The 18,878-nt window shown below is 43.0% G+C and overlaps 2 protein-coding genes across 5 annotated transcripts in view; one reads left to right on the top strand and one right to left on the bottom strand.

The window, feature by feature from the left end:
* Window positions 1-772: 772 nt before the first annotated feature.
* On the bottom strand, window positions 773-5,342 carry TSTD3 (thiosulfate sulfurtransferase like domain containing 3). Its single transcript, XM_038132650.1, has 4 exons — window positions 5,191-5,342; window positions 4,884-5,039; window positions 4,513-4,672; window positions 773-3,177 (listed from the first exon to the last, which is right to left on the bottom strand). The coding sequence occupies exons 1-4, from the start codon at window positions 5,267-5,269 to the stop codon at window positions 3,114-3,116; spliced, it is 459 nt and encodes a 152-aa protein (XP_037988578.1). The 5' UTR covers window positions 5,270-5,342; the 3' UTR covers window positions 773-3,113.
* Window positions 5,343-6,566: 1,224 nt separating this feature from the next.
* USP45 (ubiquitin specific peptidase 45) overlaps window positions 6,567-18,878 on the top strand; it is a 50,034-nt gene continuing 37,722 nt past the window's right edge. For 2 of the 4 annotated variants that reach the window (XM_038132634.1, XM_038132635.1), the window contains exons 1-2: window positions 15,817-15,926; window positions 17,982-18,151. In XM_038132634.1, coding sequence (XP_037988562.1) covers window positions 15,827-15,926; window positions 17,982-18,151 — 270 coding nt within the window. In that variant the 5' untranslated portion in view covers window positions 15,817-15,826. Of the gene's footprint in view, window positions 7,613-13,181; window positions 13,204-15,816; window positions 15,927-17,981; window positions 18,152-18,878 lie in introns of those variants that run through there. The other 2 variants (XM_038132631.1, XM_038132632.1) reach the window with 2 other exon arrangements.

Here is an 18,878-nt window from a genome sequence, read left to right as displayed (position 1 = left end):
TCTGCAACAAGTAACACACAGTCCTTCAGAAATGAATGCCTAGAAAAGCCTGTAAAGAATATTGTTACAGTTTTAATGAAAACTGCAAGAAGGAAAGTCGGTTGCTATTTTTGGGTTTAAAAAAGCTATATTCCTCAGTAGATCTACTTGGTTGTTTTTGCCACAATACAGTAGCCCAGCTTGCCAGAGAAGTGCAATATGTATAGTGATTCTGCAGTTTTCTGAAACATTTCAAGTATTAGAAATTAACATAACCCAACATACTAGGAATTTTTTTTTCAAATAAGTGTACTGTATGGTACAATCAGAATATTTCACAATCAAGTACAAATCTGGATATTATTGCTATTTTTTATGGTGGATTTTTTTTTTTGTAGAAAAGATATACACTGTTAGTCTGCCTTCACTGTTAGTGTGAATTTGTGTGGTTCATTAGAGAGTTTATTTAAGAGGATCAAGTGTTTGGTGAGCTTCATACTGGCTAATTTTAGTTGGGATGTTAGGAGCAACTCTAGAATAACTGAAATGGGATTCCTTGGTTACCTTTGTGCTGGAGAAAATGAGATTTCTTCAAACAGAAGGCCATATCCTGCGTTCCTTACTCAGGCAGATATCCCACTGAAGACAGGAATTGGCCTTAATTGATTACTTGATTTTTTAGATAACTTTGTTTCTAACTAAGTTCTGTACAACTTTATTTTGAATGATAATGCCAACTTGCCCAAGTATAAAAGTTGAATGATAAAGTTCAGTAATATTGTTCTCCTTTTTTTTTTTTTTTTGTTTGTTTTTTGTTTGTTTTCCTGAAACAACACATTTCACTGCTCTGAAATCCTGAAAGGAGATTGAAAAATGTGTGTTCTGTGATGTGTCTTGAACTGGCCCCTTAAAAAAAAAAAAAAAACCCACCTGTTTTTGCAAATACCTGTCTTTGTAATTGGCTGGTCATTCAGTGAAATATAACGGAAGTGTTTTTATATGTAGCCCATTAGGCTACTAGCATTTATTTCTGTTCAGGTTATTTCCATAAACCATTTTGTGAACCAGCCCCAGACTCTTTGATGAGGTGGAAAAAATATACATTTTGGTCTTTGCTACTTGGTTGCCATTTGATCCATACCTTTTATAAACACTTGATTGATGAAGTGGAATTTGGCTATTTTGCTTTCATTTCTTGAAGTCTAAAATGTGTGATTTGTAATGTGGACTTGGGGAATAGAAATAAATCAAAGCGACTTGACCTCTGTTGTATGGAGTTCTTAAACAGGAACTATTCTTTAGGTAAGCATCAGTCTTCTCACATATACCACATAATCTGCCAGGAAAGTTCATGTTTTGGAATTAGGGAATTAATGAATAATTCTGGCAAGAGTGATTAAATATTTTCTTGCTGCTGAAGAGTCTTTGTGGACTTTACTTCACACCTAAAGCACAATGGGACCTAAATCTCAGAGCTAAAATGTCAGGCACTTCTTGATAGTACCTAGAAGTTTCTTAAGGCAATTCTCTACTGGGAAGATGAGGCTAATTTTACCAGCTTTGATTCCAGTAAAAACAGTGAAAGGCAATAAAGTGCAGTCAAAAGAGCTGGATTCAGTGAAGACAGTTTTAAAAAGATGCAATTTTGAACAACAGGAAACGGAACATAATGTGAATTCAACAGTCTTGCTACTAAGCAAGCAGAGAAAAAAATCACCTTTCTTGTGCTTTACGTCAAAGGAGAGGTGCATAAAAATGTGGTATCTCGTTGAAAGAGAGGTAGCTGAAACTCTTCAGAGATTATATGGGAACAGGTGACTCTGAAGTGTCAAAGCAAACACAAGCCATCTATGCCAAAAAGACTTAAAGAAAAATCCCAAAGGAAACAAACTGGATCAGACAAGTTATTTAACTCAAACCCCATCATCTGGAAGGCAAATTGGAAAGGATCATCTAATTTGGTAAGCTACAAATAGTTTGAGCAAAGATCTTGCAAAAAACCTACCACAATTAGTAAAAAAGGAAATTAAAAGAGATATACAGTAATTTTCCCATTATAAAAAAACAACCCACACCTCCTCAGTTCCAAAAAGACAGTAGGTCTAGAAAAGTCACAGGTGGTCTGAAGACTGAAAGGTGACAACTGCTCACTTCTGACAGAAGAAGCCAGAGCAGCTGATGAATACATGGCAAGTTGGGAAGCAACAAAAGGAAAGATTTCTCAACACTGCTGTGTCTGATGGGAGTTTCTGTTGAAAATTTACAAATACCCCAATATAATAAGATATGCAAAGCCTGAAGCATTCTGAGTTGTAAATGAGAGTAATCTGGAGATTGTACCACTACATACTAATCGTGTTTTATGCTCTTCCTCAGATGTTTATTACCAGTTGCTGCCAAACAGAAAATAATAGGCTAGATAGATCTTGGTGTAACACAGAATAACTTGTAGTTTTAGGTGTTCCCAAGAAATCTTAATTTAGCCACAAAAGGAAGCATTGGCTGTTCATGACTAAGTACCAACTTAGTTGATTAGAGTGCCTTGCTTTGTTCATTTGTATGCTGAAGTTTGGTGGCTTGATCAATACAGCTAAGCATGATGAATTACACATTTAACTAAATCATGAAATCATCTCTACACTCTGACCTCAATGATCTTCAAAAGGCAATTGTTAGTCCTGGTGAGCCCTGGCACAACACAACACTGTTATCCCCTTGACTCCTTGATACTAGAATATCTGCAGTTTGACTATTCTAAACCAACTACCTGACACAAGTATTTGAGAAATAATAATTTTATTTGTCCTATTATCATTAGTTTAAACAGTCATAAACTACATCATACAAAAAAGTAAACATAATCTGCACTTAGGTTCTCTTCACATGCATTCACCAAAACCATAACCCAAAGTAAAGGTTGAAAGGTTGAGCAAATTTAATGTCCTCTATTTGTGTCATGGTCTTTGGGTGTAATTTAAACCAAGCAGTTGAGATGCATGGCTGTTTGAAGGTGAATGTCCATTTACACAAGAAGCCAGTAGTGAGCTTTATTATGGAAGTGGAATGCATGCAGTTTGCTAAAACCTACAAACCATCCTGAAGCCTTGATAGGGTAAGGAGTGGGGCTGTCATCTTCATTTCTTTTCTGGAGGTTCATGTTTTACCCAGTCGTCAAAGCCACCAGCATACTGCTGAACTCTGAAAATATGCAAAAGATACCTTTCTCAAGAAGAGTCCTTAATATTGTCTCTTAAAGAGGACACAGCAAAAAAACCTAAACCAAAAATAAAAAATAAACACCCCAGACCCCACAAACAAAAAAACCCCAACAAAAACCAGATTAAAATAAAGAGAAAACACGGAAATTCTCTGCAACCATATACACTTGTACCTAGCTTCAATGAGCCAGACTGACATTCCTTCTCCTCTAATACTGCCTGCTTCCATGCTGTGAGTTCTGTAACTCTTTTCTTCCAAATGACATGTTGGAGTTCAAACACCAAGCAAGAAATAGTAGCTGGATCAATGAAACAGTTGCCAGTTCTTTTTTAAAAGAGTGAGAAGAGACTCACAGCAGTGGGAGACACACATATCTATTTATTATGTCTAATACTTCAGTTGTCACCAAATAAACCCTGCACACTGATCTTTACTTCCTTGCAAACCTACATGCTCTATAGGTCTGACATCAACCTATGCAAAACTAAACTCTGTAAAATAAAAATCCACTATGCAAAACAATATTGACTCCTTCAATTGGGCATCATGAAAAACCGTTAATGGAGGATATTTTTCACTCTGAAACAAGAACATGCTTCCATACTTTTGACTAGAAATAATGTGAATGTTCCAGTTCCTGAACTGCAGCTCAATGAAAACATGAGCAAATAACCAATGTCTTAAATTTTATCTGCAGTCTTCAAGACAGCAAGGCACCTCCCAAAGATAGGTTTAACAACTCTGCAAACCAAATGCTGCATTACACTCTGTCATAATCTCATTGTTTTGTCAGCTATTGCCTTCACTGCTTTACTCCTGGCAAATAATCCAAAGCTTTACAGGAAGTGAAGGCATCCTTTGTCAACAGTGAACGTAAAGGTAGAACTGCAATTCAACAAAGGGTGTGGTTTCTCTATTTAAGACCGTACTACTACCAAAGCAAGAAGTTCTCCACCTTTACAATCTTCCTGCATCTCAGGACTAGTGCTTATGGAGCTCTTTAAGGAAGAAGCATCTCAGCAGGGGAGCCCTAAGAGGCAGAAGGACCCTTCAGTGGCAGCAGTTTGTGTCACCAGTGGCACATGTGCAGAGCTGATGAAGGGTTGTTTCAGAGGGTGGTACACCTCACTTTGCTGCAACACCCAATGGCATCCTTCCAGGCTCAGTGGAGACGAGAGGAGGTGTCTAACTGAAATACCAATTGTTTTGTTCATATTCCACATGTAAGTTTTTACCCTTGCACACAAGGTGAGTACATGTTCTGCTTCATGGGGGGAAGTAGCATTAATCCCATCCTCACACATAAAGCCTTACCTGCTAAAACCCAAGGACATGGCAAAACCAAGTGCTTGTTTACTTCTTGTTCCTGCCAAACAGGAGAAAACCACAGGGTCTGACTTGGATGGCATTTTTTGATTATACTGCTCCTTGAAATCTGTTGGGTCCATTTGTAGAGCTTCCATTAATTCACCCACTGGGAAATACAGAAAACAAGCTATTGTTTATTCTCCATCCAAAGACAGGCTTACATTGCAAGACTTCTAACTCCTCTGGAGGAAACGTTCAGCCTCATTACATGCCAGCTTATCAGCGTTCCTCTTTGCTCAGTCACCACCATTTGACCATTCCAGCCAGGAGGAACCCGGAACACCCGATGCCTGCAAACAGCGGCCTTGACAACTTACGCGGTATATTGATGGACTCCGGAATTTTTCCAAATTTGTCGATCTCCCACCTCTCCCGCACGTCAATGTGAAGGACGTTGCCCTTCTTCAAGTCTTTGAGCTCCTGGTAGGAGAGGTTCGGCGCCGCGGCGGCGCAGAGGCTGCGGCAGGCGGGGCCTGGCGGGGGCACAGCCGGTCAGCCCGGCCGCGGGACGCGCTCGGGGCGGGCAGCGCCGCCAAACGCGGCCACACGGGGCTGTCCCCGGGCGCCGGCCAAGCTCGCCCCCGCCCGTCCCCGACAGACCCATCCCCGCCCGCCCCCGCTCACCGGGCGCTGCCGGCCGGCTCCAGCAGCCGCCCGCCGCCCGCAGGGCCCGCGCCGCCCGCCACCAGCCCCCGAGCCCCATCCCGGCACTGCTGGCGATGGCGGCCGCCCAGCCAGGCCCAGCCCAGCCCAGCCCGGCTCGGCCCAGCCCATCTCCACCGCCCGCCCCCGCCGGCGGGGAGGAGACACCGCCTTCTCCACGGGGCCCGCGGCTTTGGTCGCCGCTGGCCCACGCAGGGGAGCGACGCCGAGGTGGCCACGCGTGGCACCGGCCAGGTCACACAGTCGCCGCCTCCGGTTTCGATACATCCAGCATTTACCCTGCATTGCCTCGGCAGGGTAAATTCTACCAGCCAACCCAAACTGTGGAGACGCCTGAAAGTACCAAAGGCTGGGAGATGAAACAGAGATGAAGAATTTTGATACCAAATCAAATGTAAAAAATCCCAGCCTCTGAGTGTAACGTCGAGCAGAAAAGGTGATTTTAGCACTGGCCTGCACCCCCTTCACCAGTGTCACTGTCCCTTTACAGCCACAGGAGATGTGGTCCAGGCACCGGTCTCATTGCTGGTGACCAATGAGCAGATGCGAGGGAATGGCATGAAGCTGTATCACAGGAGATTTAGGTTAGATATTAGGAAAACCTTCACCCAGAGAGTGGTCAGGCACTGGAACAGCCTCCTCAAGGAAGTGGTCATGGCCCCAGACTCACCAGACTTCAAGAAGTGTTTGGACAATGCTCTGAGGCACATGGTGTGTAATTCTCCTGTACTGTGCACAGTCAGGAGTTGGACTCAAACACTGTATGTCCCCTCCAGCTCAGGATATTCTATGAGTCAATGATCCCTGGTTTCAGTTTTGAATGTTTCAGTTTTGAACTGAAACCCTAGTTTTAGCTTTGAAGCTGTCAGTCTTCTAGCCAGAAGGACTAATGGCCAAGATGTATGTGAGTGGAAAAATGAGGGTCCTTCTGTTCCACGTATTTTAAATCAGTATTCCGTATTTACTGCATACCTTTGTAGATATGTTACATACCAGCAATTCTAGTCTTTAAAAGCAGGCATGCTGGATGTTCTCATAAAAGATGCACTTTGAGGAGTAGGTTGTTGAATATTTACTAATTAGTTTTCCTTCTCAAAATGAGAACAAAATATTTCTTGGTACTGTAAAGTGTGACAAATTGAACTTGGCACATATAACTGGTTCACTAGCTGCCCTTCTGCCAGCGTCTCCATATGGCCTCCTTGACAGGCATTTGCAAATCGTCTGTCTGAAGCAGTATATCTATATATGAATTGAGGTTTAATGCATTTTCCATTTCCCACAAGGTAAGGATAGAATATCCTACTTCTAGAAATTATCTTTTGAAATATAATGCACTGTATATTTTATCTGTAGTAAAATAATGACCACAGTTAATCTCCACTTATTGCATGTATCACCATAAGGACCATAAAGTGTTCAATATGAAGCACCAGAACACTTGTCACATGAAATGCATATTCACAGGAAGAAGCATTTTCATGGTTTTGATTTGACACTGGATCATACTGTGTACAAAAAGAGAGAACACACTAGCTTGTTTGCTGAAATAGGAAACATTCACTAGCCATCTTGTGAAAGACTCAGAGAATTTGAGGTCAGAACAGATCAAGCTTAGCAAACTCCTGCAGCTTGGTGAAAAGGTGGGAAGCAGCACATCCAATTCTCCTTCTGTCTTCATGGCTGCACTCAGTCAACTCCTCCTCAGCAGCTTCCTTCATTTCACCTCTTGGGACTCTCTCTCCATTTCACCTCTTCACTTGACTTTCCAGTTCTGTACAACCTCCCACACTCAAACCCGGCGGTACCCAACCCAGTTTCCAGAAGCTCCTCCCTCGAGTGCTGGACATTCTTTACTCTGCCTGTCCTCGGTGGGGATATGCACATTTGACGCTGTTCTCCTTCCAGTCCCTCCCACGGTGGATGTCGCCTCGAAAATCCACGCAGGGCCCATACCCTGCCGCATAACTTCTGGGCACGACTTTCCACAGCCCTGCGCGCTGCCAAACCTCCTCTTAGCGCGCTGCGCACGGGCACAAACCCAGTGCAGCATCTCCAGCTCTTTCAGCAAAATTCAGAAGTGAAGGTCATCCCAGCCTTTGCCCTGAGTTTCCAGGGTGCCCCGCAGCCAGACCTGTCGCTACCTGTTGCCTCTCAGTGGGCTCCGCTGCGCTCCCGGGCGGCCGCGCTTCCCCACCGCCCTTCCCACCCCGGACAAGCGTTGTGCCCCGGAGGCAGCACCGACCCCGCCGCCACTCGTGCGGAGCCGCCCGGGCTGCGGCTGGGGCGGGGAGCGGCGCGGCGAGGCCGGGGGCGGAGCGGAGCGGAGCTTCCTCCGCCGTTTCCTGCCGCCGCCGCCGTGCCCGCCGCCGCCCGCCGCTCCGTGAGTGCGGGGCGCGGGGAGGGGGCGGGCGGCACAGCGCGGGGGGCGCCGGGGCCGCGCCGGGCCCGTCCTGCGCGGCCGGGGCGGGTCGCGGAGCCTCCGCCGCGGCCCGAGGGTCGGGCCGGGCCGATGGGCCCCGCCATGGCGGCGGCCGGGCCCGCGGCCTGCGGAGCCGCGTCCCGGGGGGGCCGGGCGGGCGCGGGGCGCGGGCTGGGGGCGGTGGGAGTGGGTTCTGCCCCGCCGCGGCCCCGGGCCGGGCGGCCCGGCCCTCCCCGCTGCCGGCGGCGCCCGCGGCAGCGTTGTCCGGCGCTTCTCCCGCCGGGCTGGTGGCCAAGTGCGGCTCGTGTTGGGTCGCCGGCGACGAGCCGCTGGTGGCGACCGCCCGCTGTCGGTGTGGAGCGGGTTAACCCTGCCGAGACAGGAGAACGGCAGCGCCGGGCCGCCTCCGTGAGCCGCAGCCTCTCGGTGTGTTAGACTGAGGGCGGTCGGCAGCAGCGCCTGTGGCCGGCTTGAGCGTACGGCCCGGTCGATCGCTTGGCGTAGGGCGCGGGGCTGCCGTGCGCGCCCGGCTCCGCGCTGCCTGTGCCGGCCTGCAGCTGCCGCCGCCGCGGCCTCCAGTGCGCTGCTCGGCGGGCGCGGAGCGGTCCCTGCCCGGGGATTAAATGACAGCCCGGTGCCGGTCCTCGCGGTTAGCCTGAGACGTGGTGTTCCACACGCATAGCTGCAACTCTCCACGTTTTATTTATTATTGGGATTCTCTGTTTTGATTCCTTTTTATATTTTTTTTCTTTCGTTCTATTGCGGTCATTTGTCCTTTACTTTAGGACTTTGTCCTGCCCTTGCTATACCTGTGTTACTACTTGCACTATTAACAGGATATGCACAACAGCATATTAAACATAGGTGCAGTAGAATGAAGACATCAAGAACGTAGAAGCATATGGTAATAGCTGCAGGTGTAGCACTGTATTCTAGTTGCATGTCACCTTTAACTACAAGTATTTCCCAATTCCATTAAATAATCTTCTTCTACAAGCATAAAGAACAGACTTTTATTTAAAGGATTCTTTCTGCTCTTGTTTTCTAGCTTTTAAAACAGAAACATAATAATGGCATGAGCATGTGCAAGCTTGAAGCAGATTATGCCTCTGTGAAATTGTTCTCTTGTTTACTACATTTGTAAATATTTTGTCAGATTTCTTCATGAAATATTGAAGAACTGGTGCTCTGTAGCTTTATTTTGTGAGATTCACAGAACTGCAGCTAGTGTCTCAGGGGTTCTGTTTTGAGCATCAGTTGTAGATCGAGGACAAGTTGTTCTGCTTCAGACATGCCATCAAAGCAAACTGGGGCAGTCTGTGTGGAGGAGGAAAATGGAATTAAATATTTTGTTCTTGATGGCAAGACTTGGACTTTCAAGGAGCTCAAACTGGTAGTAACTTACTGGTTTTTTTATCTGTTCTACCCTCACTGATCAGCCAACTCCCACAACACCCTTCCAGAATAGATGGGAAGTTATGGGCAGCCATTGTCTTCCTTTATTTTCTCCAACTCAGCCCTTTAGGTGGAGGTACAGCAGGAGCTTTAGCTTAAAGTATTGATCGTGTGGGTTTCAGCCTTCTGTCTCACACACATACTTCAGCCACAGTTCCTTTTTTGTTTCTTTGAATTCGCAGAATGAGCATTTCTCCAAAGTTCATCCTTTGCTCATATTGCCCTTTATTTTCTGTTGTGACATCTTGGACTACTTTTTCCACAGTTTTTGGCCACATGGTTATCCTGGCAAGGTACTGTGAGTTCACTGGTTACTTTCCAGCTGTTTCAGTTCTTATGCCCTCAGATTTTCTGTAGTGATGGTACAGTAATGTTGTTTATATCATGGGAATGCACAGTTTGTCATCTGACTGTCTTTTTGCATACAAAGTTTTACCTTGCAAGCCAACTTCATTAGTTATAAGTTGTGGTTCTTTTTATGGTACTTAGGTGTTTTTTTTTTAAAGGATGAATTTTCTAGAAAGACCTATGTTGGACCACACATGAATCTTTCCAGATGTTTTTCCCCTCTGGTATGTTGTAAAAAACCCCCAAACATTTAATTTGGGATAAAGAACATCAACGAAAGTTGCAGTTTGCTTTATGGGGCTGGATATTGCCAGGTATATCTGAAATTTTCCATAAAACTTTGCTGTAAAAAATATGTTATCATAGCAAAAAATAGCAAAAAATATGTAATCAAAATGTTACTCTTTTTACCCACTTGGAGCTTTAAAACACTCTAGTTATAAACCCAGTTACAGAGTATTTTCAGTTTTGCTTCTGGACATTTCTGGCTTGTGTTCATCCTTAGAGGTAATTTTTCTGTGGCCAGTGGTTTTAGAAGGAAATCCGAGGGGGATTGTGGAGGATGTGAAGTTGATAGATCATGCTTAGCATCAGCAGCTGGCTGAAGTGTATTACTGAAAGTGAGAGAGGCTATGAGATTTTTACTGTCACTTGGAAAGTTGTGTCTAGCGGTCCAAAGCCTCCCTCTCAGTCCTTGCTCCAAAAGTACATCAGCGTCTCACCCTTTTTAGGACTGTAATACAACGTCAGGATTGGCGTTTGAGCTCTAGTGACAGTGGAGGATGTGTGATGTGCCTTTGGGCTAGGAAATCTTGGAGATGATGCTTTCAGAATTTCATATGACATTTTCCAGGGGAGGAAGCTTCGCTGCCACTACCAGTCAGCACTTCTGGTCCTTTTACTGCTCTCGCAGGCAGCGGGGGCTTGTTTTCCACAAAGGTTTTGGTGGCTGTCAGAGCGCTGAGCCTCCTGGCCTGCTGATGGGTGACACTGCCCAGCTGCTGACCGTGATGGATGTGGTGCCTCTTTTGATTGGGTGGCACTTGGTCTAGTGGCGAGCAAGGCAAAATGCCACAGGTAATGCTCGGAACAGAGTTCTGAAATGTATCAACTTGTGGCTTACATCAAAACATGTAGCAGTTATGCGGACGATCTGGCATTACTGATCCATGCAGGGAGCTTTCACAGATGTGTTTTGAAGCATCTTTGGACTTAATCTGCACATTTGTGCTGTTCCTTCACTCCTTTGGTGCAAGGCTGCTGTTTACAGCTGGGCAGTTCTGTTAAGTCATATGAAAATGCTTAATTTTCTCAGTATTCAGTGTTTGCTCTGCCCTTTCAGTGTGACCCAGGTTTTTCTTTGCATTAGCAACATAAAATGATACAATTTTAACTTGAAAGTTTGACCACAACTAGTGAGACAGCTGGAATTTAGGCTACCTCAGATGAATTAAGGGATTGAGGTAAATGTATTTGCCCCAGCTTCTTTGAATTCAGGTGCTCACTGATGAAATAATTAACAATACTGGTTTCACAGCTGATGGACAGTCCTACTGGGAGAGTATTGTCCGTATCCAAAATAGTACCTAGAGGTTTTCTGTAGACTCACTTGGCTACATTTCATAGGGTCAGTATGCTTAGATAGACTGGTGGGTTTTGCATAATTTTTATCTTGTTTGCATTCTAGTAATGCAACTGTAATCCTCCTAGTTAATCAAGAATCAGAAAAATATTGTAATAGGTATTACACAGATAAGTGGCACTTGTCTGAAAGAGCTCACACCCTAAGTGTAAGAGGAGGGGAAGAGTGGATCTAGGCAGATGGAAGCAGTGATATGATATTAATCAGTGCAGCAGGTTATTTCTCTAACATACTGGTGGTCTGGTCTGTGTTTCTTATAAGCATCATAGTGAAGGTGCAGCGTGGGAAGACTCACTAAGGTGACACATTTCAACATCTAGTAAGTGAACTGTAGACATTCTAGGAGGAGGCACTCATCTTCCAAGTGAGAAGTGCAAGATGGTAAGATAGGAAAAGGTTTTGGGAAGTGCAGACAGTGAAGACAGGTTGCTTCTCCAACTCTCTTGCACAAAGATGTTGTGAAGAGGAATAACCTGGTTGGTTGTTTGGTTGGGTTGGGTTGGGTTGGGTTGCGTTGGTTTGGTTTCCCAAGGAAAAGTGATTTTTAGTTCATATTAGCCTTGTAACTTTTATTGGTCTTAGCTTTACTGAATTACAGTAAAATGTAAATTAAAAAAAAATAGCAGTTACTTATTTTAGGAACAACATTCAACTCTTGTAAGTATCTAAATATATACTTTATGAAGAGGGTAAATTTCTAAATATAGGAATATTAATGCTGTTAAATATAGACCATATCAAGCATATCTTAAATTTAAAATAGTCTAGGCACACCACAGATTTAACTTAACAAATTCAGCAAATTGTTTTTTGGCACTCTGTCAAATCTGAAGCATTTAAAATTAGATAGGCAGATCATTCTGCTTTTGAAGTGGTTTGTTCTTTCTAGAATGGTGGAAATGAGCAGTTGAGTGAGGAGGTTTTGATCTTAATCAGCTTTTTGTAGGAAGATTGACTTTAGGAGTCTTTTAAGAAGTAAGAAGTCAACTGAGAATAGCTAGTGATGGTGATGATTACACTTCAAACTCCTGTATGCTGGGCTCAAATAATCTGAACATGTTTGGCAAGGATTAGTTCTTAGTTTTGTACAAAATGATTTTTGAAAGGAAACGGTTTAGGGTTTTTTAATCTAACTTTTTCTAATTTTTTTTCCCCAAGGAAACTGCATAATTTCTACTTAAGATTTTTACTGTATGCCAAGTAGAGATGAGGGTAGTGCTAACATACCCTCTAAACTCTGGTTTTTCTACCACAAAAATCAGTGTCTTTTTATTTGTCAGATTTATTTATCAAATATCATGTGCACCATGACTTGATTGTATGTGTATGAAATGAAAAGCTTAAATATATTTGTTGTTCCATCACAAAAGAAAACTTCAAGCGAAGATTTGTGGTGACCTCTTTCTGCATAGGAAAAGGAGTATAGGAAATAGGAATAGGAAAATCACTTTCCCCTTTAGAATACTCCATAGTTGGTGGCTGTAGACAGAAAATTCTCATTGGACATATTAAAAAAAAAATATGAGAATGGGTTGGAAAGAGGCAAATCATGGGAATACTACCTTGGTTTTTAATCTTCAGTGTGTCAAGTTAATTTTGTCCAAATTGTTCTTTTCTCTTTTGCCTGCTTGTCCTGACTGGCTTGTGCCTGTGGCCAACAATAAGATATAAAGCATCTCTTTTGGTTTTTTCTTAGCTATATTTTATGCTTTCTTGAGTCTCTTTGCTCAGTATTTTCATTCCAACAAAAACTCAAATCTTTTATTTCCCATAAACTGAAATATTTCTGAAGCATCCTAAGTTTCTTCCTTGTTTAACTCAATTAAATATAATCATCAAATTCCTGTCATAAGCATTCTGATTTTGAAATTATGTTGATTGATGTTGATCATGTTTTTATTAAATGGGGTCTTTCATTTGTAATTTTTTCAATCCCTGAATGTACTGGAAAAGGGCAGGCAGTACTCCATAGACACTTGCATCGTAGATCATGTGGAGTAGCTCGTTGCTCTTACCCTTCCATCACACTTCTGTGCTTTTCCAAATCAGGCACAAACCCTGGCTGTCTAAGTCCTTGATATGCTCTGGTTTTTCCCAGAGCTCACAGGTCAGTAACCATTGTCTGATGGATGTCTGTCTGTGTGTATGTCCATGAAAAGTAATTAATCTAATGGTCCGTGTTGTCTTTTCCTCTGCCTGCTCTTAGTGAAAGGAGACTGAAAAGTGTCTGGGCTGTGCAGTGTGAGTGCAGCTTCTTATGCCAGTGTTCATTTCTAATGCCATGTTGATTAGATTGGGCTTGAAGTGCCATGCTTTTAGTCATTGTGGGTATCAGCTGACACTGGTTTTCCCCCCTGTCCTGAGGGTCCCTAGGATATGGATCCAGCAGTGGGCTGTGTTTGCCCTGATCCAGGTTGTATCACCTGTGCTGTGGGCCACAGGATTTCAACGTGGGAAAGACATGTTTGTATTTCAGCTGGTTGGGCCCACAATTATTTATTGGAGCTCTGTAAGTGTACTGATACAAAGATGACTTTCATTGGGGTGAAGTCTGTGCTTTGGACAGTCTTACATAATCTGTCCAAAGAGATCAAAATTGTTATGCTGGAATGAACTCATATATTGTTTATGTCAATGTTGAATCACCTAAACACAACTCCTTTAGGGATTACATCTTTGCTGTCTTTGCTATTGACTCTTTGCATAATTTAGTGTAAGGTCTTGTGTTTTCTCACAGTAGCTCTGTTGACCCTACTGTTTGATGAATGTCTTGATGAATCTTGTGCTCAGTTAAGTGGCAGTGTGACAAGTGGTGATGGGTAGTTTCGCGTGAAACTTGGATATATATGAGAAGCTGCCAAGGTAGAAAGACACAGCTGAAGTTGTTTGAGCCTCCTCATGTTCTAGGAATGCCAGGTTGCGTGGCTGTTGATGGACATTAGGTATGCTAACATCTCTTGAACATATATAGTCAGGAGCTGGACTATTTAGACCTTTCTTAGTGTATGAACAGGAATTGTGTACCCATGAAATCAGCAAATTCTTGTGAACCCCTGAATTCAGTGGCACCGTTCACTTGCATGTCTAGACTTTATAAGTATAGGAAAATTTGAAATCTGTAATTTAAGAACATCATGGTATTTAATATAGTATAAGCTAATTTCTGTGTAAATGTAGCATTTTGTAAAAAAAGTGTGCTGTGTTTTGAAGGCTTGAGGAAACATGAAGCTGTTGATGTGAGGAAGCAGTGAGTAAAGATATCTTTTATACTGTACAAAAATGTGACTTGTCCAAAGCAAATCTCTCACTGGTAGGTTCATGCAGAAAACCTCTAGCACTAACAGTATGTAGGGATGTAGGGCAGATGCAGGGATGTCTATCCAAATGTGTAGGAACTTGGAACAGGAGCTTGATGATACAGATTGTCTGCTTTGCTTCAGGGAAGGCTATTCAGGTATCAGTGGTGGTGGTGCTCTAATGTCAATATTGATGACTGTTCTGCCTCATTGGCTTAATGGATAAGTAAGGAGAGGGAATATTGAATTCAATATACTGGTTGATTCCTATGTCTCTCAGAGCTTCAGTAATACAAAGGTCTAAATGCATATACAGAAAAGATGAAAAAATCTTAAGTAGACAAACTTGTTAAACTTTGGCAAACTTAACTAATTGATCTGTAGTAGGAATATACCTTTTGCTATTCCCAAATGTAGGGCATTTTAGAGGTTTCCTATACCTAAATGCAGTAGCACAATTGAAAATCTTTGGTCATGTTGGCTCAGGTGACATTACTAGCCTGTTTTGGTACATAACAAGATGTCATTTTATTTCTGAACAGAATGGTTCTCATGTTCGCAGTGTATGAGTATTTGACTGTTTTACATTCATATGCTTTGTATGTGAAAACTAAAATCTGTTTTTATAAACCACACCATTAAAAGACAAACTGTAAACTAAGCCCCAGCAGCTGTCTCTGTGGTGCACAGCTACAGTCCTTCAGTGGATTCACATTTAATTTCACATTAAATTACTGGTGTGCTGAAATCTCTAATGATTTTTTTAAAGTTTACTGGCAAATGTCTATGCTTTAATTCTGTTCCTCATAGGACTGCTTGATTAATGACACAAATTTCCTAGGAGAGACTTCATCTTAATGGATTCTCCAATGTTTAATAAATTAATCAGTTTGCATTCCAGTCAGTCATTCATTGTAGGATAGAACACTTTAATCAGATTTGGAAGACTTTTTTATTTTCTTACACTGTTTGAAATTGCTCAAAAACCTTTAGGGAATGTGCCAAGCGTAAATAATGACTGAAACCTTTCATGAGGGATATGTGTTAAGGAAGAAAAACATTTATTTTGATGAAGTTTTCCTGGTAGTTGTAATAACTTGCTTTGCAATAACAAAAATAAAGAAAATCTCAATACCTCAAATATTTAACATCATTGCCTAGAAGTGAGTGTGCATGTGTCCCCTTTTCCTACAGCTACAATTCATAGTGTCCTGTAGTCTAACTGGTGTTGTGACATTTCTAAGACTTTATTCCTGACACATTCATGCTCCTTGTTACACAATAGCTGACATTAGACCAAACCCAAAACTGTGTTTGTGATGTTCAAATGTGAGGTTTGATCTTGTGCTTTGAGAGTTGAAACTTGCTGCATTCAGTGAAACATTTCAATAAACAATAACATTACTTCTGTTTGTCTTTCCTAGTAAGCAACAGATGCGGGTGAAAGATCCATCAAGAACCAACCCTGAGAAGCCCAAGAGAAGCAAAAGGCCTAACAGGCCACAGGATGAGGACTCTTCAGATGATATTTCAGGTAAGTACATAGGGTGATGTTTGTCCTGAGGCTGAGGGCTAATAACTTCCGTGTTGACTGATGAAAACCACAAATCATTGGTACCATGAAATACTTTTCTTGCTCGAATTTATAACAGAAATATCCTCAGTCAAGTGTTTATGACATGATCAGTTGTTACACTACATGACTTCCCTGAAGGGCTGGAGAGTTGGTTGATCTTCGATGACAACCTCTCCCTGTGAGGTCAGGCACGTGTGGCAGGAGACTGTGTGGCTGAACAGGGAGCTTCCAGCTGAGCTCAGGGGGAAAACAGAATGGCAGAGAGGGTGTAGGCAGGTTTGGGCTGCCTTTGCAGAGGTCTGGAGTGTGTAGGATTAGGGGTTAGGTAAAGCAACTTCAGTTAGAATTGGGTGAGGAGTGTAAAGACTAAGATGAGCCTTTATGAATACAGTGGCAGTAAAATGAAGACTGGGGTGAGTGCAAACCTTCTGTGTGAGGGGGCAGGGGCTCTAGGGGCACAGGATGTGGGAAAAGGCTGAGGAACTCAGTTCTTCCTTCTGTCTTCACATGTAAACTCTGCACTTGATCCTCCCTGGCTCCTGACCTTAATGGCAGACTCTGGGATATAAACATTGTTCAGAGTAGAAGATTCAGAGCTGTTAAACGAACTGGATGGACACAAGTTTGTGGGGTCAGATGGAATGCATCTGAAAGTGCTGAGAAAACTAGTTGATGTCCTTGTGAAGCTGTGCTCTGCCATCTCTTTATAGCAACAAATTGAGGAGGCTAGCTGATATGCAGGAGGATAGGTCTGCCATTCAGAGTGACTTAGACTGGCTGGAGAAATGGGCAGGCAGAAACTTCTCAGTGTTCAGCAGTGGCAAGTGGAGAGTTTGGCATCTGGGCATAACCACAAGCCATTACAGGGTGGGAATTAAGGCAGCTTTGCAGAAAAGGTCCTGAGGGTCCTAATGCACACACTGAATAAAACCAAGCTGTGCTGTTTGTGCCTACTGTAGGCAGGATTGTATTAATGAGAGTGTGGGGCAGGTGGGTGATTCTTTCCATCTTTTCAGCACTTGTGGGACTTCATTGGGAGAACCGTGCCCAGTTGTGGGCTCTCTCTTACAAGAAAGGCTGACTTGTCAGTGAGGCCAGTGGTTCACTCCTACATTTTTAAGGAGATTGAGAACATGATGTGGGAAGAGGGGCTGAAGGGAATGTCTTTGTTTAGCCAAAGGAGTGAAAGTATGATTTCTTTCATTGACTGCCTGATGGTAGTTACAGAGAAGGCAGAACCAGATTCTTGTAGGAGGTCTGCAATGAGAGGACTAAAGGCAACAGACCAAATTTAGGGCATGGAAAATTTGACTAGGTGTGAGGACATTTATTTTATATTCACTCTGAGAGTGGTCAGACAGAAACCTGATTTTCTAGTGAGTTGGTGAAGCCTCAGTCCTTGATGATACTCAACTTTCAGCTGAACAAAGCCATGAGCAAATAGATCTAAATTAATATTTGGCAGTGCTTTAAGTGAGGGCTTGAACAAGATGACCTTCAGAGATTACTTCAGACTTAGCTTATTCTGTAATATAGTGAAATTTTTGCAAAAAAATATGACAGAGAAGAATGGTTGATATTCACATTCAGAATGAGCAGTTGTAGTAGGGATGCATGGGTATTTGAAAATCTTTCTTTATGGGTTGAAAAGAGGTCCATGGCCTGTGTTATATGCAAAAATAGATTTATCTATTATTTTATTGTCAAAAACCAGGGAAATTAGTTTTGTACAAAAGTAATCCTTGTACTTTTGTACGAACTAGTTTATCTGGTTTTAAGAGGTGGCATTTATTGACTTGAAAAGAATTTCCATTATGGAAAGACTAAAAGAGATTCCTTCATAAAATTCAGTATGTGGGGAGCAGCTGGCCGATCTTTCCCGCTTTAATTCTTTGCTCTTTTTTTTTCCTGGTGCTGAATGAATTGAAGATTATGGTCTTTCAGCGTACATGTGCTCTCTTCCATAGCTATTATTTTGGATGGGTAAAGGCGAGTGTGTGTTATTTTCTGTAGGGCTAACCTGCCAGCATGTGAGCCAGGCAGTGGACGTGCATCATGTGAAGAGAGCGGTGGCTCAGAGCGTGTGGTCAGTCTGTGCGGAATGCCTGAAGGAGAGGCGGGTGAGCGACGGTGAGCCCGGGGCACCTTCAGACATCTGGCTGTGTCTCAAATGTGGCTTTCAGGTAAGCATGTGTGCTCAGTTTGTAGAGGGGGAGTTTCTAAAGGATATGTTGTCTGTTTGGATCCTTGTCTGTTTGGCATCTCATTACCTCCAGAAGAACAGTGTGACGCAAGTGCTTAGTTGAGAGAGTCGCTGCTTCAGCTTCCTTGGGAAGTGGGGTGTGACCTTACATTCCTGTTCCTTTTTGGCAGTGTTTAGGGTTAGCTTTATGTGTCACAGTGCAGTGTGGCATCACAATTAGTGATGGTCCTGCCTTTTCTCTGTTCTTATTGGCATCCTCTTGCCACTTACAGAGAATTGGCTCTGTGAACTGTGTGGCTGCAAAATGCATCTGTTCAGCTGGCTCCTCTGGCAGAAGTTCCCGTAAATAGAAATGAATGAAAAACCAAACATGTATATTGCTGAATGAACTTGTGCTGTGGACACTCAATTGCTAGATTTGACTGAAACCAGGGAAAAAGGACTGTGCTCGAGTGAGAATGCTGCTCCTGTGGCAACCAGCCATTAGAATGGATTAGTTATAATGTCAAATCATGGCCTCGGAGTTCAAAATGGCAGGTCCTAACCCCAAGGGCTTTCACAGATTTCTGCCCTGGGAGTGAATAAAGAAAAAGTTTTGCTTGATACAGCAAAATTCAGTTTATGGGCAGTATCAGGCTTGGTTCAGCCAATAGTTGCCTGAACAAAGCATGTCATGATTTTCTTGGAATTTCAGTAGATTTCACTAT

This window comes from Motacilla alba, chromosome 3, assembly GCF_015832195.1.
Source record: "Motacilla alba alba isolate MOTALB_02 chromosome 3, Motacilla_alba_V1.0_pri, whole genome shotgun sequence".
NCBI lineage: Eukaryota > Metazoa > Chordata > Aves > Passeriformes > Motacillidae > Motacilla > Motacilla alba.
Note: the sequence above shows the minus strand (reverse complement) of the source record. Positions and strands in the feature narration are given on the sequence as shown.

Excerpts from the sequence above, each read along its gene's own strand:
- TSTD3 (XM_038132650.1), bottom strand. The coding sequence starts at position 5,269 with ATGGGGCTCGGGGGCTGGTGGCGGGCGGCGCGGGCCCTGCGGGCGGCG. Across the intron at positions 5,040-5,190 it reads GAGCCGGCCGGCAGCGCCCG|GCCCCGCCTGCCGCAGCCTC; the intron begins GTGAGCGGGGGC and ends TGCCCCCGCCAG. Across the intron at positions 4,673-4,883 it reads GGAGTCCATCAATATACCGC|TGGGTGAATTAATGGAAGCT; the intron begins GTAAGTTGTCAA and ends TGTATTTCCCAG.